This window comes from Ictalurus furcatus, chromosome 29, assembly GCF_023375685.1.
Source record: "Ictalurus furcatus strain D&B chromosome 29, Billie_1.0, whole genome shotgun sequence".
NCBI lineage: Eukaryota > Metazoa > Chordata > Actinopteri > Siluriformes > Ictaluridae > Ictalurus > Ictalurus furcatus.
Window position 1 is genome coordinate 13,613,099 of NC_071283.1, and position 27,500 is coordinate 13,640,598.

Below are 27,500 nucleotides of genomic sequence, written 5' to 3' on the forward strand. Positions count from 1 at the left end.
GTGTGTAGTTATAATGAGTGTGTAGTTATAATGAGTGCGTGTTAGGATTGTAACGAGTGTGTAGTTATAATGAGTGTGTAGTTATAATGAGTGTGTAGTTATAATGAGTGTGTGTTAGGATTGTAACGAGTGTGTAGTTATAATGAGTGTGTAGTTATAATGAGTGTGTAGTTATAATGAGTGTGTAGTTATAATGAGTGTGTAGTTATAATGAGTGTGTGTTAGGACTGTAACGAGTGTGTAGTTATAATGAGTGTGTAGTTATAATGAGTGCGTGTTAGGATTGTAACGAGTGTGTAGTTATAATGAGTGTGTGTTAGGATTGTAACGAGTGTGTAGTTATAATGAGTGCGTGTTAGGATTGTAACGAGTGTGTAGTTATAATGAGTGTGTGTTAGGATTGTAACGAGTGTGTAGTTATAATGAGTGTGTGTTAGGATTGTAACGAGTGTGTAGTTATAATGAGTGTGTAGTTATAATGAGTGTGTAGTTATAGTGAGTGTGTGTTAGGATTGTAACGAGTGTGTAGTTATAATGAGTGTGTAGTTATAATGAGTGTGTGTTAGGATTGTAACGAGTGTGTAGTTATAATGAGTGCGTGTTAGGATTGTAACGAGTGTGTAGTTATAGTGAGTGTGTAGTTATAATGAGTGTGTGTTAGGATTGTAACGAGTGTGTAGTTATAATGAGTGTGTAGTTATAATGAGTGCGTGTTAGGATTGTAACGAGTGTGTAGTTATAATGAGTGTGTAGTTATAATGAGTGTGTAGTTATAATGAGTGTGTGTTAGGATTGTAACGAGTGTGTAGTTATAATGAGTGTGTAGTTATAATGAGTGTGTAGTTATAATGAGTGTGTAGTTATAATGAGTGTGTAGTTATAATGAGTGTGTGTTAGGACTGTAACGAGTGTGTAGTTATAATGAGTGTGTAGTTATAATGAGTGCGTGTTAGGATTGTAACGAGTGTGTAGTTATAATGAGTGTGTGTTAGGATTGTAACGAGTGTGTAGTTATAATGAGTGCGTGTTAGGATTGTAACGAGTGTGTAGTTATAATGAGTGTGTGTTAGGATTGTAACGAGTGTGTAGTTATAATGAGTGTGTGTTAGGATTGTAACGAGTGTGTAGTTATAATGAGTGTGTAGTTATAATGAGTGTGTAGTTATAGTGAGTGTGTGTTAGGATTGTAACGAGTGTGTAGTTATAATGAGTGTGTGTTAGGATTGTGACGAGTGTGTAGTTATAATGAGTGTGTGTTAGGATTGTAACGAGTGTGTAGTTATAATGAGTGTGTGTTAGGATTGTAACGAGTGTGTAGTTATAATGAGTGTGTGTTAGGATTGTAACGAGTGTGTAGTTATAATGAGTGCGTGTTAGGATTGTAACGAGTGTGTAGTTATAATGAGTGTGTGTTAGGATTGTAACGAGTGTGTAGTTATAATGAGTGCGTGTTAGGATTGTAACGAGTGTGTAGTTATAATGAGTGTGTAGTTATAATGAGTGTGTAGTTATAGTGAGTGTGTGTTAGGATTGTAACGAGTGTGTAGTTATAATGAGTGTGTGTTAGGATTGTAACGAGTGTGTAGTTATAATGAGTGCGTGTTAGGATTGTAACGAGTGTGTAGTTATAATGAGTGTGTGTTAGGATTGTAACGAGTGTGTAGTTATAATGAGTGTGTAGTTATAATGAGTGTGTGTTAGGATTGTAACGAGTGTGTAGTTATAATGAGTGTGTGTTAGGATTGTAACGAGTGTGTAGTTATAATGAGTGTGTGTTAGGATTGTAACGAGTGTGTAGTTGTAACGAGTGTGTAGTTATAATGAGTGTGTGTTAGGATTGTAACGAGTGTGTAGTTATAATGAGTGCGTGTTAGGATTGTAACGAGTGTGTAGTTATAATGAGTGTGTAGTTATAATGAGTGTGTGTTAGGATTGTAACGAGTGTGTAGTTATAATGAGTGCGTGTTAGGATTGTAACGAGTGTGTAGTTATAATGAGTGCGTGTTAGGATTGTAACGAGTGTGTAGTTATAATGAGTGCGTGTTAGGATTGTAACGAGTGTGTAGTTATAATGAGTGCGTGTTAGGATTGTAACGAGTGTGTAGTTATAATGAGTGCGTGTTAGGATTGTAACGAGTGTGTAGTTATAGTGAGTGCGTGTTAGGATTGTAACGAGTGTGTAGTTATAATGAGTGCGTGTTAGGATTGTAACGAGTGTGTAGTTATAATGAGTGCGTGTTAGGATTGTAACGAGTGTGTAGTTATAATGAGTGCGTGTTAGGATTGTAACGAGTGTGTAGTTATAGTGAGTGTGTAGTTATAATGAGTGTGTGTTAGGATTGTAACGAGTGTGTAGTTATAATGAGTGCGTGTTAGGATTGTAACGAGTGTGTAGTTATAATGAGTGTGTAGTTATAATGAGTGTGTAGTTATAATGAGTGTGTGTTAGGATTGTAACGAGTGTGTAGTTATAATGAGTGTGTGTTAGGATTGTAACGAGTGTGTAGTTATAATGAGTGTGTGTTAGGATTGTAACGAGTGTGTAGTTATAATGAGTGTGTAGTTATAATGAGTGTGTGTTAGGATTGTAACGAGTGTGTAGTTATAATGAGTGTGTGTTAGGATTGTAACGAGTGTGTAGTTGTAAAGAGTGTGTGTTAGGATTGTAACGAGTGTGTAGTTATAATGAGTGTGTAGTTATAAAGCGTGTGTATGAGGATTGTAATGAGTGTGTAGTGTAAGTGAAGCTGCTGATTGGTCAGTTGCTGTAAAGGCCGTTATGACATCATCAGCTGGCATTTAGATTTTTTTTTTAATAACATTCCTTCAGTGGACTTCAAAGAGAAAGTTTCATGCTTAGAAATCTATCAGTTTACCTGTCTGTCTGTCTATCACACACACACACACACACACACACACACACTGGCGCTCACACACACAAGCACCTCTTAAAGGAACAATAAGAGAGTAAACACAGAGGCGTTGTGTGCTCCAGCGGTGTGATGATGGACAGATGGACAGTGGTTAGTGATCGATGTGAAAGAGGGAGAAAAGAGAGAAAAAGGCGGGAAAGTTGAAAGACGAAGAGCGTTTCCTCAGAGAGCGTTTACAGGAGCGCAGGATCACGTTACCGCTAAACGAGTGCAGCGAATGAGAAAGCAGACATTTCAGATTGAGTGGATCGTAAATTCTGATTCGGGTGCGCGCGCGCACACACACACACACACACACACACACAGTGAGTCCACCTCATTATTAATGTATGTAAGCGGTAAAGCTATGCTAAAAATATCTAAATGCTCATCAACATTTCAACAGAAAGACGCACACACACACACACACACACGTAACACACACACGTAACACACACACGTAACACACACACGTAACACAGAGCTCTACACAGTATAATACACTGCAAGAAAATGACACACTGTGAACATCACACTGACGCACTAAATAAAATGAACCCAGCGAAACAGAACACAGTAATCGATCACGGTCCACAACAACAACAAACACAACACAACAACAACATAATAAACAAAGACAAAAACAACAAAAATATCAACACAACAAAAACAAAGAATATGACAGGGACCAACAAAACGGAAATGAACATAAACAAAACATGGACGTGATACAGCGAAATATATAAACAACAAAACATCAGCTGACATGTACACAACAACAACAACAACAACATAAACAAACAAACAAAACCTCACACAGTGCAACAAGAAAAATATAAACAACACAAAGTTACGAAACAGTACGAACACAACATTAATACAAAAACACAACATGTGTAATGGTAATGTGTTAATTCTGTGTGTGTGTGTGTGTGAGTGTGTGTGTGTGTGTGTGTGTGTGCCTTCTCGCTGTTTACACACATTACTAAGCACCTCAGAGCCTTTATGCTAACAGCTACATTCCCCACGTGGTGAAGTTTGATTGCTCTCTTTGTGACTAGGACAAAACGATCTCCATCAGTCAGTCTCACACACACACACACACACACACACACACACACACACACACACACACCATTAGAGGACGCATGCACACACACCTTGAGCCTGGAGGAGAGAAAGGCCGCATCATTTACACAGCCAACACGCTGACCCTCATGAATAATGATGCTTTTCTCTAAAACCTGTTATCGTCTGGAGCGCGAGGGCATCCGTCAGTGTGTGTGTGTGTGTGTGTGTGTGTGTGTGTGTGTGTGTGTGTGTGTGTGTGTGTGTGTGTGCACGTCCTGATATTACACAGGAGTTCATTTCTGGCCCTGCAGATTACTATTTAAGCGACAGCGATATGACCTTTTCGGCGCGAGACTTTCATACATCACTTTCCCCCGCGCGAGAGCGAGACTGCGACCGCGCGAGTGCGAGCCTTTTCTCATTAGCGTCCCGCGCCACAGATAGCGCCGTATCGCTGCAGATTATTTTCTTTGATTTGCATAAAGCGTGTGTTTGTGGAAATTGAACAGATGAGCGGAATAATCCGTCACGCACACCCGGAGCAGGTTTTTCAGATGCTTTTTATTTTATTTCCTTCCCTCTCACGTGCCGATCCTCACACGCGCTCCGTAAGAGGTGGCTCCGGGGTCACGACACGCAGGGAATGATGAATATCGCACAATGAATGATTCTGTTTCGCTCCGCAATCTCACCCGCTCGAGTGCTGAGCGCGTTCCGTTTGCATAATAGTTTTTAAATGTGTATTTTTGTGTATTAATCAGGATCGGGCGGGGTGGGGGGGGGGTGGGGGGGGGGGCAGGAGGGGGCGTGTCACGTGAGGTGGTGAAATCCTTGATTAAAAACTGGACCAAATAAATTACATTTGCAAGCAGTTTAATGTAGAGAAAGAAACATTTGTTTAAAAAAAAAAAGGAAGAAGAAAAAAAGTCACGCTGTTCATACGCTCGTGCTGTTCAGACGTGTCGTGCACGTGTTTTTATTTCTACACGTTAATTCTTTTTTTTTTATTACTTCATTTTTACACGCGCAGAGCATTTTGTTTTTAATATTGATTTTTTTTTTCTCCAGATTTAAATTTTTTCACTTTTAGAGAAACTTTTTTTTACGTTTTATTTCACGTGACTTTGATTTCACGTGTTTTTCTCTACGTTTATAATTTTCACGTGATTTATTTATTTTTTTGGTCAGATGTTTATTTTTCCACGTTTATTTTTCACGTGATTTTTTTTTCTAAGGTTTTTCACTTGTAGAGATTCTTTTCCGCATCCCCCCCCACGTGACTTCACGTTCACGTTTCTCCCCACGTGTTTTTTCATTTTTCCATGTGATCCCCCCCCCCCCCGATGTCTTGCGTGCACGTGATATGCAAATGAGGCTTAATTGCCACGTCTTTGATGTCACACGCGCTCCAATGATCAGTAATTACAGTACGTACACACACACCTCTCACACAAACGGCACACGTGTGTGTCACGCACACACGCCGGAGCGGCTCACGTGTGTCCGGTGGTCGCCTTGTAGATCGTAGTGTTCGTATTCAGCAGGTCAGATTAGTCAGGTTCTGAAGATTACACCGAAAATCATCATTCAAGCGTTTGATGAAATAAAGAAACGGAAAAAAAAACAGAGACGGGGAAAAAGAAGAATATGAAAGGAAAAGTAAAAAAAAAAAAAAAAGGGAGGATATCACATGCAGAAAAAAAAGAAGTAAGATAAACGGAGGGAGATTATTAAGAAGTCGTCGAGGCTGAATGTATGGAAGGGAAACGTACCATGGACGAATAGTGAAAAGAAGAACAGAGAGAGTTATGGAGGAGAAAAAAGGAACGAAAGGGCATGGAAAAAAAAGAATGCAGCATGAGTGCAGAGAGATACGATGGAGGGATAAGTTTTATGTGTCTCTCTGTCGCATTGTGCTGTCGCTGCAGAAATCTGTCTCTCTCGCTCTGTGTCTCTCTCGCTCAGTCTGTCTCTCTCTCTGTCTGTCTCCCACTCTGTCTGTCTCTCTCTCTCACTCTGTCTGTCTCTCCCTCGCTCCCTCTCTGTGTCGGAAAGATAAAGGAGATTCTTTGGTAAATGGTGAAAGTGCTGAAATAAATGAGCAGGAGGAAAATGACTGCAGCACAGAGAGCACCATCTATCACACACACACACACACACACACACACACAGCGCATACGACCTGTGACACACCGCTGAGGGGTTCAAGCCAAAGGAGAGAATCAATACTGTCCTGATTTCACAGAGAGAGAGGGAGAGAGAGTGGGAGAGAGGGAGAGAGAGAGGGAGAGAGAGTGGGAGAGAGAGAGAGAGAGAGAGTGGGAGAGAGAGAGTGGGAGAGAGTGGGAGAGAGGTGTCTTGAAACACGCAGGAAGAGAGAAAGTAAGCAACGGATGGACAGAAGCACATTTTGAGGAAAATAAAAAGAGAGTGAGATTCAGAAGAGAGAGAAACAGAGTGACGCAGAGATGAGAAAGAAAAGAGTAACTGCAATAACAGAAAGGAAAGAAGAGAGAAACAGAAGAGAATGACAGAAGGAGGAGAGGGAGAGAGGAAGAAAAAAGGCAGCAGGAAAGAGAGACAGAAAGAGAGAAACACTTTCAGTATTGTATTGATCAGACTCTTGTTATCACAGCCATAAACACTGCAGCACATGAGGCGTGCGTGTGTGTCAGTGTGTGTGTGTGTCAGTGTGTGTGTGTGTGTGTGTGTTTGCTGGTGCTTTGTATTGGTGGATTCCATTACAGAGATAGGTGTAGGAGCGTGGAAAGAAATAATGCACACTCTAACACACACACACTAGTGATGGGATTTCGACTCTACAGTGAATCAGTGAAATTGGTGCTAGTTGTTGGTATTTGGTTTTATTTATCGTTTTAATCTCAACTTGCTCGATAAAATCTCACTCCAGCTTCTGATGTTAAGATTCCCAAGATGCATTTCTACCACACACCAAACCATCACATAAAAAGTCACCTCAGAGAGTCAGATATCCTCAAAGAGTCAAATACCCTCAGAGACAGATAACTTCAAAGAGTCAAACAACCTCAGAGTCCAATAACCTCAGAGTCCAATAACCTCAGAGACAGATAACCTCAAAGAGTCAAACAACCTCAAAGAGTCAAACAACCTCAAAGAGTCCAATAACCTCAAAGAGTCCAATAACCTCAGAGACAGATAACCTCAAAGAGTCAAACAACCTCAGAGAGTCCAATAACCTCAAAGAGTCAAATACCCTCAGAGACAGATAACCTCAAAGAGTCAAACAACCTCAGAGTCCAATAACCTCAAAGAGTCAAATACCCTCAGAGACAGATAACCTCAGAGACAGATAACCTCAGAGACATATAACCTCAAAGAGTCCAATAACCTCAAAGAGTCCGATAACCTCAAAGAGTCAATTGAATACCTTCAGTTGATCCTGTGACTATTCAGTACTCATGTTTATGTAACATGAAAGGCAATTCTCTAACGTCAGTAATCACATACAGTTTTAATCTAAGGAAAAGAATCACCTCACAGAGCTTAAAAACTATCAACTCCTTCCTGATGCTTTGAATTGATTCGACTCTTTTGAAGCTTTTACTGTAAAAGATCCTGTAAATTGACCTAAGCGCATCGAATCACTGCAACGATTTGATTCGATCACATACACGATTCAGTCAGACCATCGCAGGATCTACTGCAGTTAAATGAATCACCACCTCAGGGAGTCATGAACGAGTCGACTCTTTGAGGTTATCCGACTCTTTTAGGTGATTCTTTTCTTCTTTTTTTTTTTTTTTTCCTCTCGATCACAGTTGCACTTAATGTGAGTAACTACTGATGAACTTTCAGACAAACCTTCACATGGTGTATTCCAGGTAACGGAATCACCTGTAAGAGTCGAATCACCTCGGAGAGTTGACTCGTTCACGAATGACACTTGACTCGTGCACACATGCACGCACTAACATATGGACATCATCAGCTGTTCAGAAGCTGTTATTACGATGTGGTTTGACACTCTGTTTCTGTTTCCTGCCACCGTGCTGTATATACTCACACACACATTGTGCTGTGTTTTCATTACCGCATAGTTTAATCCCCCCCCCCCCCCCCCCCACACACACACACACACAAAATATTCCAGAGATTTGTGGTAGCTAACACGCTGTCTGGTAATCACACAAAATGAGTGTTTGCATGCAAATATATGATGATACACACACACACACACACACACACACTCGCTTGCTAACTCGCTTGACGATCCACAGACACACAAACGTACACACACAGTAGGAGTTAGCACGCTAGCTAATGTCTACACGATAATCCATGTTTACTTCTCAAGTCTCCAGGTGGATGAAGAGGAAAAATGAGATGACTAGCATAAAGACAGCTGCTCTCTCTCTCTCTCTCTCTCTCTTTCTCTCTCTCTCTCTCGCGCACTTTCTCTCTCTCCGGGATGTTTGTACGTCCCTCTCGAGTGTTTACGGCTAAAGCCGGCCATTAATGGCGCTCGTTATGAAGCTAACATAAATAGCCGCTGGCTGATCTTTCTGTTATGACATACTGTAATGCTTTAAGCATTTTCCTGTGTGTGTGTGTGTGTGTGTGTATGTATGTGTGTAGGTGTGTGTGTGAGAAACCTTATAAACCCATTTATGGCTTTCACAGGTCAGAGTGTGTGAGAGGAGGACTCGCATCAGAGAGAATGATAAACGACAGGAACGACGTCAATCTGTTAATCCCTAATAAAGAGGAGACGAGTCGCCTCCTCTCACACACACGCGTGCACGCACGCACACACGCGCGGCGTTCACACGTACAAAACGTGTGCAAAAGAACAGAATAACAGGGGGAGATGTACAGAAAGGAACATGAGAAGAAGCAAGAAACAAAGAAAGAACAAAGAAGGAAGCAAACAGTTAAGGGAATGACAAGAAAGGAAGGGTGGGAATAAATAGAAACAGAAGGAAAGGAAGAATAAAAAAGAATGAGAAAGGAAACTAAAGCAAAGTAAGAAAAAATAATGAGAAAGAGAGAGAGAGAAGAAAAAGGAGGAATACAAAAGGGGAGCATTAATAATAGGATAATTGGATTGGAGGGAAGGAAGGATGGAATGAAAGTAAGATGGAACGAAGGAAAGAAAGAAAAAGAAAGAAAGAACTGTAAGGAAGCAAAACATCAGGGAACACCAAGAAAGAAACTGAAGATGAAAGCGTACGGCGGGGAAAAAATATAAAAATTTGAAAAACTATTTTTAAAAAATGAACAAATGAATGACAAATAAAACAAGAAGGAGGAATTAAAGCGGGGGATTCATAAAGAAATAAATAGAAAATACAGGAAAGGGTTTAAATAAATAAATAAATAAACGTGAGAAATAAAAAAGGAAAACCAAAAAATGAATGATGAATAATATAAGAAAAGAGAGAGAGAGAGTCGGAGGAGAAAGAAAAACAAAAGGAGAAATGTAACGAGAGAAATGAAGAATAAGAAATGAAACCGATAGATAGATAGAGTGATAGATAGATGGAAAGGAAAGGGAGGTGAAGAAAAGAAAGAGTGCATCATTACTGTATTAAAGCAGTAGAGTAAATAATGCAGAGTTCACAGACACAAAGTGTGATTTAGTGTTTATAACAGGATTATAGTCTAATCCTCTAATCCACTGCTACAGTCCCAATGTTACACACACACACACACACACACACACAAACAAGGCCTCTGTTTACCCAGAGTGCTCTGAGAAAGCGATGAGCCGATAATGCAGAGGCTCTTGAGACACACACACACACACACACACACACACACGAGGATCTAGATTTACTTTAAGTGAAAGCTGAGCTGTTTAATATAAGAGATCAGTGAGATGGGTTAGAATCCATTTCCTCCTGCGTGTGTATCGCTGCACAGAGCCCAGAGTAAACAGGACAAATCATTAGCCTCCGTCCATACACACACACATACACACACACACACACACACACACACACACACAGAATAAGATACACAAATATAACATATACATACCACTGTATTACATACTTTATATCATATAAACAATCATGTAAAATCATTATTGCTAAAAGCACCATCAATAATGTCCTGCCACACACACACACACACACACACACACACACGCACACACACACGCCGTCCTTATCCTTACTCTTTGTTCCCTCCACCCTATCCATTATCCCCTAGACCTTACACCTTTACCCTCCTTGTCCTCTACCCCATCCTTTATCCCCATCCATTACACCCTACAGCCTATTCCCTAAACCCTACGCCCTACAACCTTTCCCCGACACCCTGCAGCCGATTTTCCAAACCCTATGCCCTACACCTTATGCTCTACAGCCTATCCCCTACACCCTACAGCCGATCCACTGTGCCCAACAGTCTGTCCCCTATACCCTACAGCCTATCCCCATGCCCTACAGTCTGTCCCCTACACCTACAGCCTATCCCCATGCCCTACAGTCTGTCCCCTACACCCTACAGCCTATCCCCATGCCCTACAGTCTGTCCCCTACACCCTACAGCCTATCTTCTATGCCCTACAGTCTGTCCCCTACACCCTACAGCCTATCCTCTATGCCCTACAGTCTGTCCCCTACACCCTACAGCCTATCCCCATGCCCTACAGTCTGTCCCCTACACCCTACAGCCTATCCCCTATGCCCTACAGTCTGTCCCCTACACCCTACAGCCTATCCTCTATGCCCTACAGTCTGTCCCCTACACCCTACAGCCTATCCCCATGCCCTACAGTCTGTCCCCTACACCCTACAGCCTATCCCTATGCCCTACAGTCTGTCCCCTACACCCTACAGCCTATCCCCATGCCCTACAGTCTGTCCCCTACACCCTACAGCCTATCCTCTATGCCCTACAGTCTGTCCCCTACACCCTACAGCCTATCTTCTATGCCCTACAGTTTGTCCCCTACACCCTGCAGCCTATCCTCTATGCCCTACAGTCTGTCCCCTACACCCTACAGCCTATCCCCTATGCCCTACAGTCTGTCCCCTACACCCTACAGCCTATCCTCTATGCCCTACAGTCTGTCCCCTACACCCTACAGCCTATCCCCATGCCCTACAGTCTGTCCCCTACACCCTACAGCCTATCCCTATGCCCTACAGTCTGTCCCCTACACCCTACAGCCTATCCTCATGCCCTACAGTCTGTCCCCTACACCCTACAGCCTATCCTCTATGCCCTACAGTCTGTCCCCTACACCCTACAGCCTATCTTCTATGCCCTACAGTTTGTCCCCTACACCCTGCAGCCTATCCTCTATGCCCTACAGTCTGTCCCCTACACCCTACAGCCTATCCCCATGCCCTACAGTCTGTCCCCTACACCCTACAGCCTATCCCCATGCCCTACAGTCTGTCCCCTACACCCTACAGCCTATCCACTGTGCCCTACACCCTGCAGCCTATCCCCTAGACCCTTCTACAGGATTTAATCCCAGTCACAATCCCAAACCCAGACTCAGAGCCACACTGTTCAGTGGCTCATCACTCTCAGCCAATCAGAACGCTCCTCTCATATCTCGTATCAGTGATGTTATTGGTATATTTGAGGGAGTCGAGGAGCGGAGTGTTAAATATCGATGGTTTTGTCGTGTTATTGAGAGTCTGTCCATGTCGGGTTAGTAACTGCAGAGCGAAACACTTCCACACTCATCACTCTCTTTCTATCTTTCCTCTCAATCGATAAGAATCTGTTCCGTTTCAATTTCACACTCATCGATTTCCCATTGTGTGTGTGTGTGTGTGTGTGTGTGTGTGTGTGTGTGAGAGAGAGAGAGAGAGAGAGAGACGCAGTCATCTCTCACAGAGCCATGTCTGATTTGGTGTAGAAAAATGAGCGTGGACATCAGAGAGATGGAGAGAGAGAGAAAGAAAGAGGTACGGGAGTTCCAAAGATGAGAAAGAAGGGAATAAACGAGTGTATTGAGGGGAAAAAAAGGAAGGAAAAAACTGGATTGATGAAAGAAAGGACGATTACGTGAAAGGAAGAAAAAATGAAGGACGGAAAGGTGGAAGAGAAAATGAAGGGTGGAAGATGGAAAAACGTAGAGTGGAAAGAAAGAATGAGAGAAGGAAGGGAAAGAAGGAAGGGAAAATACAAGGAAGGAAGGATGGAAAACAAAAAAGAAGAATGAATTGAAAAAGGAAGGAGGAAGGAAGATAGAAATAAGAAATACAAAAGCAAGTTTGCATAAATTAAGAGAAAGAAGAAAATCTGAACAGATGGAAGAAAAAGGAATGTAGTAAAGAAATAAAACAAAGCACACACACGCGCACACACACACACACACACACACACACACACACACACACACACAGGATAAAATATGTGGACGCAGCCGTCCATCAAACTATGAACAGGACGATAATAAGAAAATGAAGGGTCAGTGATGGTGAAGGACGGATATTGTTAACGTGTGTGTGTGTGTGTGTGTGTGTGTGTGTGTGTGTGTGTGTGTTCATTCCTATTGTTTGCTAATCCCTCTGAGATGCAGCAATGGACGAGAGAGAAAAACAGAAAGAAAAGAGAGAGGGAGTGCATCTCTCCTCAGAGACAACAACTGCGCGCGTGTGTGTGTGTGTGTGTGTGTGTGTGTGTGTGTGTGTGTACAGATATTGAGATCGAGATTGCAGGTCAGAGAGTGTCAGATGAAAAACAACAACTCCCATCAGGCCGAGCGGCCGAGAGTAATATTCTCATTTCATCATTTTATTGAATGGAGGCTGTGGGGAATAAGGACTTATACAGACACACACACACACACACACACATCCTTTGGGAAATCAGATTTCATTTTCATAGAGAAATGAAAAGAAAGCGAGAGAGAGGTGGAGCTGACCCGAGTAAACACTAAACACCAGAGTTCAGATCTCCTGCACGTTATTAATGCACTTCTCCGTCAGTGATGAATAATGCAGGCCTGCAGGCCTGGGGCTGTCTTTTTGTTGTTGTTGTTGTTGTTGTTTTGTTTTTGGAAGCGAGTGACTTTCAGAACAATGAAAGATAATGACATCCAAAGATCCTGGCGAGCAACTAGTGACATTCAGAAGGAAAAAACCCCTGAAATGATGATAAAACTTTATAATCTCTCATTATGATCGTGTCTGAGTTCAGACGAAAGTAATGCTCCTTTAACAGCATGTGGGACGAGACAGAAGGAGGGAACTGAAGGAAGATAGGGAAGAAGAGAAGAAGGAAGGAAGGATGTCAGGGAGGGGGAAAGAAGGGAAGAGGAGGAAGGATGTAAGGGAAGAGGAAGGATGTAAGGGAGGGGAATGAAGGGAAGTGGAAGGAAGGGAAAGAAGGGAAGAAAGGAAGAAATTGATGGAAGGTCTGAAACTAGTGTAGAGAAGCTCACAGTAAAGTATTGAATCTGGAGCAGGAAGTAAAATCATCCTGGTTTCTCCAGTGGGGAGAGAGAGGGAGGGGGGGGAGGGAGAAGAAATGAGAGGGAGAGAGGGGGTGAGAGAGAGAGGGAGAAGAAATGAGAGAGAGAGGGGGTGAGAGAGAGGGAGAAGAAATGAGAGAGAGAGAGAGAGGGGGTGAGAGGGAGAGAGGGAGAAGAAATGAGAGAGAGAGAGGGAGAAGAAATGAGAGAGAGGGCGTGAGAGAGAGAGAGAGGGAGAAGAAATGAGAGAGAGGGCGTGAGAGAGAGAGAGAGAGGGAGAAGAAATGAGAGAGAGAGGGGGTGACAGAGAGAGAGAGAGAGGGAGAAGAAATGAGAGAGAGAGGGGGTGAGAGAGAGAGGGAGTGAGAGAGGGAGAAGAAATGAGAGAGAGAGGGGGTGAGAGAGAGAGGGAGTGAGCGCCACTGTGAGAAAGAGGGGAAAAGTGAGAGAGTGATTTAGTGAGGCTCTGTGGTAAAGTAGTGCAAATTGCAAAGACGAATGGTGTGTGTGTGTGTGTGTGTGTGTGTGTGTGTGTGTGTGTGAGATGAATTCTTGCAATGTCAAACAGCTCCCTGCTGTGGTCTGAAATCTGTGTGTGTGTGTAAAGGATTGCTCTGTCAGAAGTAAGTGTGTGTGTGTGTGTGTGTGTGCACATTTGAGTGTGTGTGTAATGTGTTTAGCTCACCCTCAGCAACCACACAGTCCAAGGTTATGGTGTCAGTGCCAAGGACGTGTGTGTGTGTGTGTGTGTGTGTGTGTGTGTGTGTGTGTGTGTGTGTGATTAGAAGACTTTTAGAACACTAAACTGACACAGACTGAATTCTGGAGAGTCCTGCTTTGTGTGTGTGTGTGTGTGTGTGTGTGTGTGTGTGTGTGTGTGAGAGAGAGAGAGAGAGTTCCTTAAATTTAGATTTATGCTATTCAGCATTTATTTACAGTATTCGTTTCTCACACTTTCTCTCACACTCTCTCTCTCACACACACTCTCTCTCACTCTCACATTCTCTCTCTCTCTCTCTCTCTCTCACACTCTCTCTCTCTCTCTCTCACACACTCTCTCTCTCTCTCTCTCTCTCTCTCTCTCTCTCTCTCTCTCTCTCTCGCAGTAAGCAGTGTTTTTGGCGTTTGGATTTTTGGGAGGATGATCTGAGGAGACGTCGTCGCTTGATCAGGAATCCGTTCGGATCGTCACACTCGGAGGCCGCACTCAAATCTGCAGCTGAGCATGGTGAGCGCACACACACACACACACACACACACACACACTGCGGTTTGGTGTTAACAGGTACACGGCTGTAAAAATGAGTGTTGCAGTCGTTATAAAATGTTTATAGAGCCACGACTCTCAGTAAAAACCTCATTTACACTAATTTCATTTTCGACCGAGCCGAAACCTTCGTTACAGATCCCTCTCTTTCCCATCATGCATTTCACCTGTAACTTACTCATTACAGCTAGTTACGTTAGTTAATCCATCTCAAATTGAACGGTGTGTGTTTTCTGTTTTTTATGGCATGTCAGTGTGTGACGCCGCAGGTGAGTATCCAGGTGTAGTGTATAGAGCGCAAGTCCGTTGTAGGTGTGTGTGTGAGTGTGTGTAACGTATATAGTTCGTGTGTGTGTGTGTGTGTGTAACGTATATAGTTTGTGTGTGTAGAGTATGTGGTGGTACTGTGGCATTAACCTCTTCGTATCAACGCAAAAAAAAAACAAAACAACAAAACCATACACACACATGTAGATGTAATGAATATCCATTTATAATACTGAATTGTTCAGTTAAGTTCAAAAACCGCACAAAGTAAACTAAACGTGAGTTCATCTGTAAGACCGGATTAAACACACAACTAGCAGATCGACTTTAACAAACTCACATATAGCTGCAAGCAGCGATTAACGGGGCCAAGCACTTTCTGACCCCACCCCTGAGTTAGATGACCAGAGGAAGACCAGGAGACACTGGGACCATCGGTACTCGTTCCCAAGGAGATGTCCCGAGGGAATTTCTCGCCGATACATCCAGCTGTTGTTGAGATACGACTTCACGTCCCGTTCGCACGTTACAGATGAGCGCTGCTGAATATCAGAGATAACGTGAAGCAAGTTTTGCTCGGCATGGATCAACACGTTAGTTCAGATTTCACGATTAGACGAAGTTCCTAGGAGGAAAAAGCAACGATTTTTGTTACGATTCAAAATGGCTGACTTCCTGTTTTCCAAATGTAAAAGAAAAATCTGGAGCGGGAAGCGAGATGGTTCTGGTCTCTCTGCTGAGAACGCACGTGGACAGGAGGTAGTGGAGCTCGTGGTGGTTTTAATCGTAGTCTGTTTGTGAAATGTGAAGCTGTTTGTTTATTTGTTTTGTTTATTTGTTTGGGGGGCGTGTGGTGTTTTAAAGCCCACTTCAGCTTGCTGTGGTCGTTAACATCACTGTCTGGATTGTTTTGTTGGTTTGGTTTTGTTCGTGTAGAGACATGCGAACAATGAGACGTGTCAAAAACAACGTGATCTGAACATAGTACATGCTGCATTTCCCACAATCCTCAGAGAGTAAGGCGCGCAGCTGGACGCCCTGAGGCCAAGCAGACCGTCCCTCATTCCCTCGTTCCCTCATTTTCCTGTTTTCCCTTCTTTACTCTTTCTTTTTTTTTTTTTTTTACTGCGCTGTTTCATCTCTTCTTTTGCTCTTGTTTCCTCGTTCTTTCTTTCTTTTTTCCATTTTTCCTGTAATACATCACTCTTTCTCCATCATTCTGCTTCCTGTCCGTCTTCCTCTCATTCTCCACTTCTCGCTTGTTCATTTGTTAGAGTTGCATCACACGGATTTTCTGTAATTGTGGCGACCGTAAACGCTGGATTTCGCTGCGGCTTTTTTAAAAAATAAATTCGAGTTTTTTGTGCTTTTTTTTGTTGTTGTTGCTGAAAACGACTCGGATCGGCGAAATCGCACTCGCACGGAATTGTTTCACGCGGTCTTTCGCGGTGATGTTTGCTGTACTCATGTTCGACGCGCGTGAATCGAAGAGGGCTCCGGCTGAACGCACGTCGCGATGACGTCGCGATGACGTCACGTGACGCATCTCGGCCCGAATCCGCGGCAATTGCAGAAAAATCGTAAGTTCCTCCGGATATCGCGGCGTTCGCTTGATTTTTGCGTTCGTTTCTGCGATCGCAACATCCTGGAGGGACTGACGTTTAGGCGTTCCTCGTGGAACGATGTTAAGTCCGCTTTGGATTTTTAAAAAAAAAAAAATACAAATGAAATACATATTTTTAATTTTATAATAATTTGTAAGGAACTTCATACACACGCAGGCGCTTCAATAGGGTCGACAAAAAAATTTTTCTGTCTCTCTCTTTTTTCTGTAGACTTTTCTTGAACGCATTAAACTGACGTTTTCGATTTATTTTTTTTTACCCCCCCCCCCCCCCCCCCCCCCGACACTGACACAGCGCTGAAAAGGGAAACCTCCACGAGTTGCTGCGTACAATCATTTATTCCAGAATTTCATAAAACAAATACGACGAGGATGATGACCTCAGCCGTCTCTCCGACACGTTAAACACGTTAAAAGCTTTAATACGGCTGTATTTAGTGTCAAACAGAAAGCGTAATTACCGGCTCGTTATCCACACACACACACACGCACACACACACACACACGGCCGTCAGAGAGACGTCTGCGAGCCGCTCCGAGCCGAAACGCCGCGCGACGTTGACGTGTGTGTGTTAAATGACCCTAAATTAGCAGCGGAAGTCGAGTGACAGACTCTCACGTTTTTTAAACAGAGGTCAAAGGTCAGATCTGGACCTGATTCTCGCGTGACGTGAGGGGCAAAAAACAGTGTCGTGTTTGTGCTGAGAGATATAAGAAGGAAAGAACACAGAGGAAGAAAAAGAACAGGAGGATTTATGAAGAGAGACATGTATGACGATTAGTATTTTCAGAAGCAATATTTCTTTGAAAATAATCTCGCTTCCTCTTTCACTTTTTCTCCCTCTTTTATTTCTCTTCCTCCTCCCTTTTTTGTTTCACTCTTTTGTCAGTTTTTCTCCCTTTTTTATTTCTCTTCCTCCTCCCTTTTTTATTTTTCACTCTTTTGTCACTTTTTCTCCCTTTTTTTAGTTTTCTTTCTTTTCAGTTTTTCTTTCTTTGTTTCCCTCCTCTTATTTATTTCCCTCTTTTTCTGTTTCTCCCTTTTTGCCTTCGTTTTATTTATTATTTTCTTTCTATTTTTCCATTGGTCCCCCCCCCTTTTTTTAATTTTTGTGTCTTTATTTTTGTTTAATGGTGTTACTGTGTTTTATAACTATAACACTTTTCAAGTTACAGACTAGATTGTGGAACCTTAAACACACACACACACACACACACACACACACAATTGTGATCATTCATCGGCGGTGAGGAAACGGCGGGGAGATTTACACCCTGCAGACTGGACGTTTATATTTATGGCTGTAACGCTCCATTTTTTCCTGTTTAGAGTAAATGCACAACGAGTGAAAGATGTGTGTATTCCTGTGATCCTCACACACACACACACAATGTCTCTCTCATGGTTATGCTTTTGTTAAAAATCTAATTTGTTAATCTGACAGTGTAATTGCTCCGGCGTCCAGGTACATATAAACCAGCATTCGAGTCGTGTTGGGGGAAAGAGGAAGTGGAGTGTGTGTGTGTGAGTGTGTGTGAGTGTGAGTGTGTGTGTGTGTGAGTGTGTGTGTTTGCGTTTCGCTGAATGAAGCCACTGAACAAGCCGTGTAAGGAAAGCTGATGTCTGAATGTGAGCACACATGAGCGGCGCGCGTGCCAGCGCTGTGGTGAATCCCACGCTAATCGGGAAGTGGGAATTTTCCGGAAGACGGTGAAGAGGGAGCTTGGAGCGAGCTCGGGGAAGTGTAGTGAATCTCGAGACGTGCCGCAGACGGCTCTGTGCGTAGACAGACCGATGGATGTGAAAGCAGTTTGTTAGAGTTGTCTCAGAAGCTGATTTCTGAGGAACATAGCCAAGGAGGAGAGAAAGAGAAGGAAAGATAATAAAAGGGAAAAATAAACCGCACTACTTACGGGTATTTAGCAGTGACGTGTCTCTGTCAGGCTTTTACAATTCATTTCAATCAATACAATTTCATTTACAATAAAACAAGCTAATTTCCTTCACAGAATACAGTAGCGTTGTACAATTCCGATATAATCTGTAATGCTCAAGATTACAGCGGCTTCATAAACTGATTAAAAACATAAAAGAGCTAAAAACACCTGATGCACGTTCTTTGTGCTTCATTTTCTAGAAGTAGAGTAAAAAAAAAAAAACAGCGTTTTTTTTTTTTTTTTTTTTAAAGTTAATTAAGAGAAGGTACGCTGCCAAGACACCCGAACGCACCTGACCTCGTAATTCCGACTTCCCGACTCGTAAATACGAATTTCCCAGGAGGACTTGAACGCACAGGAAACTAGCATGCTAACCCTGGTGTTCTAACCTAGAGCACTAATCTATCATACTAACCTAGAATGCTAACCTATTGTACTACCCTATCATGCTAACCTACAATGCCCTACCTATCATACTAACCTAGAGTGCTAACTTAGAATGCTAACCCATCATACTAACCTAGAATGCTAACCTATCATACTAACCTAGAGTGCTAACCTAGAATGCTAACCCATCATACTAACCTAGAGTGCTAACCTAGAATGCTAACCCATCATACTAACCTAGAATGCTAACCTATCATACTAACCTAGAGTGCTAACCTAGAATGCTAACCCATCATACTAACCTAGAGTGCTAACCTAGAATGCTAACCCATCATACTAACCTAGAATGCTAACCTATCATACTAACCTAGAGTGCTAACCTAGAATGCTAACCCATCATACTAACCTAGAGTGCTAACCTAGAATGCTAACCCATCATACTAACCTAGAGTGCTAACCTAGAATGCTAACCTATCATACTAACCTAGAATGCTAACCTATCATACTAACCTAGAATGCTAACCTATCATACTAACCTAGAATGCTAACCTATCATACTAACCTAGAGTGCTAACCTATCATACTAACCTAGAATGCTAACCTATCATACTAACCTAGAGTGCTAACCTATCATACTAACCTAGAGTGCTAACTTATAATGCTAACCCATCGTACTAACCTAGAATGCTAACCCATCATACTAACCTAGAGTGCTAACCTAGAATGCTAACCCATCATACTAACCTAGAGTGCTAACCTAGAATGCTAACCCATCATACTAACCTATCATGCTAACCTATCATACTAACCTAGAATGCTAACCTATCATACTAACCTAGAGTGCTAACCTATCATACTAACCTAGAATGCTAACCTAGAATGTTAATCTATCATACTAACCTATCGAGCATTGGAAGAATTTATTACATGTTGAATTGTAATTGTACGTAGTAACTATTAGTAAATATTTAGATTTTCATCACTTGTGCTGTTTTATTTATTTTTTTATTAGTTCTGCTTGAGTAATGGACCAGGCTGCAATTCTAGAGCATAGCGCTGTCAATCAAACATGCCTGTTAGAATATTAGGCCACACCCACCAGACCGTTCTGAATCAGATCTGAGATTATCCGGTGTTTTTCCAGGCGGATATGTTTTTACTTCTTACTGATTTCGTTCCTCCGTGTTGTCCACGGTGCTACTGAATCCTGGATTCTGATTGGTCAGAAGGTGTGGATGAGTGTAATATAACAGTAGCTCTGACAGTAGCGCAGCTCGTTCTAATACTACAGTAATGACATGTAGGGGCAAATAATCCACTCGTTAATGGTGACGGTGACGCCGCCTCACCCCTCCACCCCTCCACCCTGCTGTTGATTATCTTCCTGTAACGTCACGCCTCCTCGGGTGTTTTATTCCTCCCAAAACCTCCTGATTAGCATACGGTCATGTCCGTAGCAGGAGCCGGTGTAATTCCTGACGCATTTCATTTTTGTACTGCGTCCAGTTTAGCACTCGATGATTTGATGACGTTTCAATCGAAGAAACTCTTATTTCTGTTATAATCAGACCTTGTTTTTGTTTATTTATTTATTTTATTTTTATTTCCCCCTCCTGAGGTGCGGAGGACTCGTTTCTTCACTATGGCGCACTTTCTCCACCTCAGGAAAATGCTGGAAAATCCCCCTCTTCCTGATTAGCATATTTACCGTTTAAATCGATCTGAACTATTCTGCGTGCTCCGTGTAACGAGCGCGCTGCCTTTCGAGCTGAAAAACACCCGCGCTGCGTTTCGGCTTCTCCGGCAGCTGGTTATAATCTTCTGATTATTCAGCGACCTCCTTAAATTGCCTCGTTTTTTTTTTTAATTGCTAAAAGAAATTTTAAGATGCGTTTTCCGGAGTTGAAGTAAGACATGCAGCTGCTCGGCGTTTGAATGACGCCGGCGCCGCGTCCGACGAAGCCGAGCGGCGACGCGATGCGACGCGAGCGCTAATAAATATTACCCTGAGCCGAATTTTTCTGCATCTGGTTCTAATCTGCATATTTCTGACTGTGCCTGTGTTTGAGTGAGAACGCAGCACATTTTAAACACGAACACACACACATATATATTCATACACATATATATATACCCAATTCAAAGGAATTCCACACGAGAGGCATGTTATTTACACACAACACGAAATCCATGTGTTTTCACACACAACCTCTGATCGATCTCGAGTTTTAATGGTTATAATGGGAGTTGTATTGGTTTGAATGGAAACTGTAATGGTCCCTGTGGGTCTCTACTGGTCATTTGTTGCCTTCTCTTGGTGGTATGTCATGTCTAGTGGGTGGGTACCATTAAGGACCGGTTTATTTATCCTTTATATATCTTTTATTTATAGCAGTAATGGTTTTAATAGTTCGCTGGCGGTTTGTAATGGTATTTGTAGTGGAAACCATTAGCATTTCTGTGATGGTTTTTATTGGAGGTTTTTTTTTTTTTTTAATCAGCAGATTATTATTACAACATTATTAAAAACACTCTTCGATGAATAGATGCGTGTTTTAATACCGTACGTCATCACAGCTATCAGACGTCGATGCCGAGATCTAACGTTTCTTTAGCTAAGATCGACGACATTACGGTCGATTCTTTATGATTTATGATTTATTTCCCGAGTCGGCAAAGCCGTTAATGACCAGCATGAAGTCTCCGTGGCTTTTTATTTTATTTATTTTATTTTTTAGAACGTTTGAGGAAAAATATTTTAAATAAATGGGAAGGGTGGTTCGGTAGATTGGTGGTAAGTTTGTTTCCCAGTGCATCATGGGACTTTAAGGAGACTTGTAGCGGTGTACTTTCCCACACTCTCGTGTCACGTCATCGTAAACCATCAGATTTCTTTATATTGTAAAACTTGGACTGCTTGTCTTTTTCTGTCTGTTCATTCTGGAACGAACACACACACGCACACACACACACACGCACACAGAAAGAGAGAGACGTGCATGTGGTACGTATTAGGAAGCTGGTAGCGATTTCACTGCTGCTAACTGCGAACTCTCCGGGGGAAACGTAATTACAGGAAGAGCGTTCTAAATATCATCGCAAGGGCGCACTTTTCCACCTCCACTCGCTCCCCTCGCTGCCTCCTTCCCCAAACGTCTGGGAGCCCAAAACGCCCTTAGGTGATGCGGAGAGAGAGAGAGAGAGAGAGAGAGAGAGAGAGGGAGAGGTCAAAAGCCACGGGTATTGAGTGGACTATAAAGTGCGCACTACGAAGATCGCATTTCATGTTTTTCTCAATGCAAATCTTTTTTTAAAAAAAAATACAAAAAAAAGCCTTCAGGTGACACAATCAGAGAGGAAGAGTGCAAAGGACCAAAGGTTAAAGGTCACGGTGTTGAGTGTCCTACACTACTGCAAGCGTGCACTACAAAGGAAAGGAAGCAGGATCGTCACATTTCTGTAGTTTCTCCAGATTGGGAACACAGCCGTCTGTAAATATTTACAGATTATGATTTCTGTGGTGTGCAGTCAGGTGAGAGAGAGAGAGAGAGAGAGAGAGAGAGAGAGAGAGGTGCAAAGGACAGAAAACAGAAATAAATAGAAAAAAATACATCTTTGTTAGTTTTTTAGTTGTGTTTTTATTTGTATGTTTTCATGCCAAAAAATGTAAAGGCAGACAGAAGAGGAGGGAAAAAAAACAACCCAGAAAAGCAAAAGAGAGAGAAAGAAGGACTAGAAAAGGAGAGAACAGTTGGGGGAGGAGAGAAAAGGAGAGAAAAATCTTTTGGTTTTTTTTGCTGAAAAGAACTGAAGAGGAAAAATAGAAAAGGAGAAAAGATGAGACACGGTGAGAGAGAGAGAGAATAAAGGAAAATGTTTTTATTTTCTTTTATTTTTATAGAAAATGAAAAAGAGTAGATAAATAAAGGAAAGAGAGAAGACTTTTTTTTCCTTTTCTTTTTCTTGAAGGAAGCTGAGACGAGAAACAAAATTAGAAGAAGGGAAAGCAAAGGCAAAAGACAATGAAAAATGTGAGGAAAGAAAGAAAAATATCGATAATACCTGGTTTCTGTTCCCTTAAACGTTTCCCCCCCTTTTTTTTTTTGCTTTAAAAGAAGCAAAGAGAAAAGGTAGAATAAAAATAAAGAAAGTAGAGAAAATGAAAGGAGGAAAATTTAAAAGAAAAAATAAAAAGAAGACAAAGGATGAGAGGAATTTTTTCTTTCTTTTTCCTGAAAAGAAGCAAAAGTTTGTTTGTTTTTTTTTGTCAAAAAATGTGAGAACGAGAGAGAGCGAGAGTGAGAGAGAGAGAGCGAGAGGAAAAAAAGATTAAAAGAAGAGAAGGAGAAAGCATAGAAAATGAGAAAAGACGAGTGAGCGGAAGTAAAGTGTGAAGAGGGAGAAGCTGGTTTAGGCGTGTGGTTACTCACACACACACACACACACACACACACAGAGTGCAGCGCAGAGAAAAACAGACGATTAATCCGTAATGAAATCTGCGCTTTGTTTCAAAATTCAGATATTATCATTAAAAATGATCAAATTCCTGATCACATTTTCTTCCTTCTTTCATTTTTCTCTCCGTTTTTATCCGATTCTTCGCCGTTCAGCACTTAAAGCGTTCCTCACCCCGAAACCCAACATTTCACTTCATCTGAATGTTTATTATATCTATTAACCACGTCACGTCACGTCAAGTCACGTCACGTCCCACTGCTCGCTTATAAAAGACGAGTTTAGCAAACAAATATACTAACAATCACAATCAGACTTTTTATTAGATACGTATTTGATCAGATATCAGAGAAAACAACCAATCCATTCGATCCGATCTTGTAACAAATGGGAAAGATTGGATTTGACTTTTTATTATTATTATTATTAAAATTAAAATGTTCTCACACAAACTTAATTTGTATTTTTTCTTAGGTTTATATATATATATATATATATATATATATATATATATATATATATATATATATATATATATATACACACACACACACACACACACACACACAAAATCTTATTTATTTATTTATTTATTTATTTATTTATTTATATTTGGTGTATATATAAGTGATTTGTGTGAAAGATGTGTGGGTTTTTTTTTAGCCGTGTGTGTGTGTGTGTGTGTGTGTGTATGTGTGTGTGTGTGTATATATATATATATATATATATATATATATATATATATATATATATATATATATATATATATATATGACATTATGACAGACTATTTTTTGCAACTCAGTATTTAAATATTTAAATCTGATTCTGGATTATTTTTGCATAAATATAAACGACAAAATGTTCATTTTTTTTTCATTGAAAGGAAACTGAAATGTTTACAGAAGTGTAGTTATTAATAAAGATTCTTTTTTTATTATTATTATTATTATTTTAGAAAGTTATATTAATGCTTTGGGCTTTTTTTTAAATAGCTCAATATTAAATATTTAAAATTTGAAAATGATTTATCCTTTAATACAAAGAATTTATTTATCCTTTAATACAAAGAGGCCGTAGGGAAAAAACGATTTGTTATTTAAAGGCGACAACCGAACAAAACTCGTAGACTTGTAGTTATTAGTATAAAGAAAAAGTACAAGGTAATAGATTAATTATTTAAAAGTGATTTGAATAGATATACGAATATATGAATATACGAATATTGTTGTTGTCGTTGTGTTTGCGCAGCTCCAGGGGACGACGTGCTGAAGGGGCAGCAGCTCAGGAAAGACACGGCGAGGAATCAGAGCACCGAGAACGAGAGCTTGACGGACGGAGACGACGACACGATCTCGTCTCTGGAGGAGAAAGAGTTGGACAGTCTCACAGGTAACTAACACACACACACAGCGCAAACAAACACACTCACACTCACAGTTTCCCTCTTCATGTTTGTGTCTGGTTTTAAAAAGCATGTCATGTCGTTGCTGGATTTGGGACACAGCCCTGATCAGCATATGATCAGAAATCCTGTATAACAAGGGATCAGTTCTGCTCCCTCCTTCCCTTCCTCCCTCCCTCTTTCCTTCCCTTCCTCCCTCCTTCCTTCCTTCCCTCACTCGTTATCCTGGATTTCTGATCGGAGCGTCCCAAATCGAAGAATTTATGAAGTGTGTGTGTGTGTGTGGGAGGGAAAACCCTTTATAACTTCTTTTATTTTAACATTCCCTCCCTCGTTACACGAGAGCAACCGTGTCCCAAATCACAGGCCGGTCCACAAAGAGGACGTGTCCTAAAATACTCTGGATTGGTTTGGCAGGTTATAGTAGCTTTATAGATTCATCGGAAAAGGTCGTGTCCCAAATCAAATGACGAGGAGGGAATGAATGAATACATCCCATACGTCCAAATGATGATAGGGTAATATATAGTGTAAGTGTAACGCTGTGATTTATTGCTCAGCTAACCTGTTAAAAGAAGGTCTAAGCACGAGAGGAATCGGAGCTGCAGCGTCTCAAACCAGAAACTGCAGAGCTCGAGGATACAGGGGTTTTTTCCCTTCAGTAATGATTTTACAAATGATCACAAATTCCCTTTTCGCTCATTATTCTAGTCTGAGTGGCCTGATTGTAAACTAGACTGGCGGATTGATTGTTTTTTTGTTTTTAAAAAAAAAAAAAGATCCATCAGTGTTCTCTATTTTTACAGATAAAAATATTTCTTTTTTTAAATGCAGCTATAAATATTAAAAAGTATGTGTGTGTGTGTGTGTGTTTGTACAACAGTTAGGCATAGGAAATACACAAGTCAAAGAATGAAAAATGTATATTATGTATATTAATGTAATGTATATTATAATGTGTGTTAGGATTGTAACGAGTGTGTAGTTATAATGAGTGTGTGTTAGGATTGTAACGAGTGTGTAGTTATAATGAGTGTGTGTTAGGATTGTAACGAGTGTGTAGTTATAATGAGTGTGTGTTAGGATTGTAACGAGTGTGTAGTTATAATGAGTGTGTAGTTATAATGAGTGTGTGTTAGGATTGTAACGAGTGTGTAGTTATAATGAGTGTGTGTTAGGATTGTGACGAGTGTGTAGTTATAATGAGTGTGTGTTAGGATTGTAACGAGTGTGTAGTTATAATGAGTGTGTGTTAGGATTGTAACGAGTGTGTAGTTATAGTGAGTGTGTGTTAGGATTGTAACGAGTGTGTAATTATAATGAGTGTGTAGTTATAATGTGTGTGTAGTTATAATGAGTGTGTGTTAGGATTGTAACGAGTGTGTAGTTATAGTGAGTGTGTGTTAGGATTGTAACGAGTGTGTAGTTATAGTGAGTGTGTGTTAGGATTGTAACGAGTGTGTAGTTATAATGAGTGTGTGTTAGGATTGTAACGAGTGTGTAGTTATAGTGAGTGTGTGTTAGGATTGTGACGAGTGTGTAGTTATAATGAGTGTGTGTTAGGATTGTAACGAGTGTGTAGTTATAGTGAGTGTGTGTTAGGATTGTAACGAGTGTGTAGTTATAATGAGTGTGTGTTAGGATTGTAACGAGTGTGTAGTTATAATGAGTGTGTGTTAGGATTGTGACGAGTGTGTAGTTATAATGAGTGTTTTAGGATTGTAACGAGTGTGTAGTTATAATGAGTGTGTGTGAGGATTGTAATGAGTGTGTAGTTGTAATGAGTGCGTGTTAGGATTGTAACGAGTGTGTAGTTATAGTGAGTGTGTGTTAGGACTGTAACGAGTGTGTAGTTATAATGAGTGTGTGTTAGGATTGTAACGAGTGTGTAGTTATAGTGAGTGTGTGTTAGGACTGTAACGAGTGTGTAGTTATAGTGAGTGTGTGTTAGGATTGTAACGAGTGTGTAGTTATAATGAGTGTGTAGTTATAATGAGTGTGTAGTTATAATGAGTGCGTGTTAGGATTGTAACGAGTGTGTAGTTGTAATGAGTGCGTGTTAGGACTGTAACGAGTGTGTAGTTATAATGAGTGTGTGTTAGGACTGAGATGAGTGTGCGATTATAATGAGCCTGTGTTAGGACTGAGATGAATGTGTCTTTATAACGAGTGTGTGTTAGGATTGACACACACACACAGACTAACAACAAACACACCTCTCAATGGAATGAAACACACATGGTACATTAACATCTGTGTATGTGTTTGGGCTGTGCATCTCTCTCTTTCTCTCTCTCTCTCTCTCCCCCTGTCTTTGTTTATCTTTCTGTCTGTCCTAACACACACTCATCACAATCCTAACACACACTTACTGAATTCTGTCAGCACAGAGAAACCCCAACACAGAGAAACCCCAACACAGAGAAACCCCAACACAGAGAAACCCCAACACAGAGAAACCCCGACACAGAGAAACACAGAGAAACCCCAACACAGAGAAACACCAACACAGAGAAACACCAACACAGAGAAACACCAACACAGAGAAACACAGAGAAACCCCAACACAGAGAAACACAGAGAAACACCAACACAGAGAAACACAGAGAAACCCCAACACAGAGAAACACCAACACAGAGAAACACAGAGAAACACCAACACAGAGAAACACAGAGAAACCCCGACACAGAGAAACACAGAGAAACCCCAACACAGAGAAACACCAACACAGAGAAACACCAACACA

General features: G+C 41.2%; 1 protein-coding gene across 4 annotated transcripts in view; it reads left to right on the forward strand.

Moving 5' to 3' along the window:
• Nucleotides 1-27,500, forward strand: part of lrba (LPS responsive beige-like anchor protein) — a 221,912-nt gene that overhangs the window by 103,760 nt on the left and 90,652 nt on the right. For all 4 annotated transcript variants that reach the window (XM_053619041.1, XM_053619044.1, XM_053619042.1 and 1 more), the window contains 2 exons: nt 14,514-14,635; nt 24,600-24,740. In XM_053619041.1, the coding sequence (XP_053475016.1) occupies nt 14,514-14,635; nt 24,600-24,740 (263 nt within the window). The remainder of the gene's footprint in view (nt 1-14,513; nt 14,636-24,599; nt 24,741-27,500) is intronic.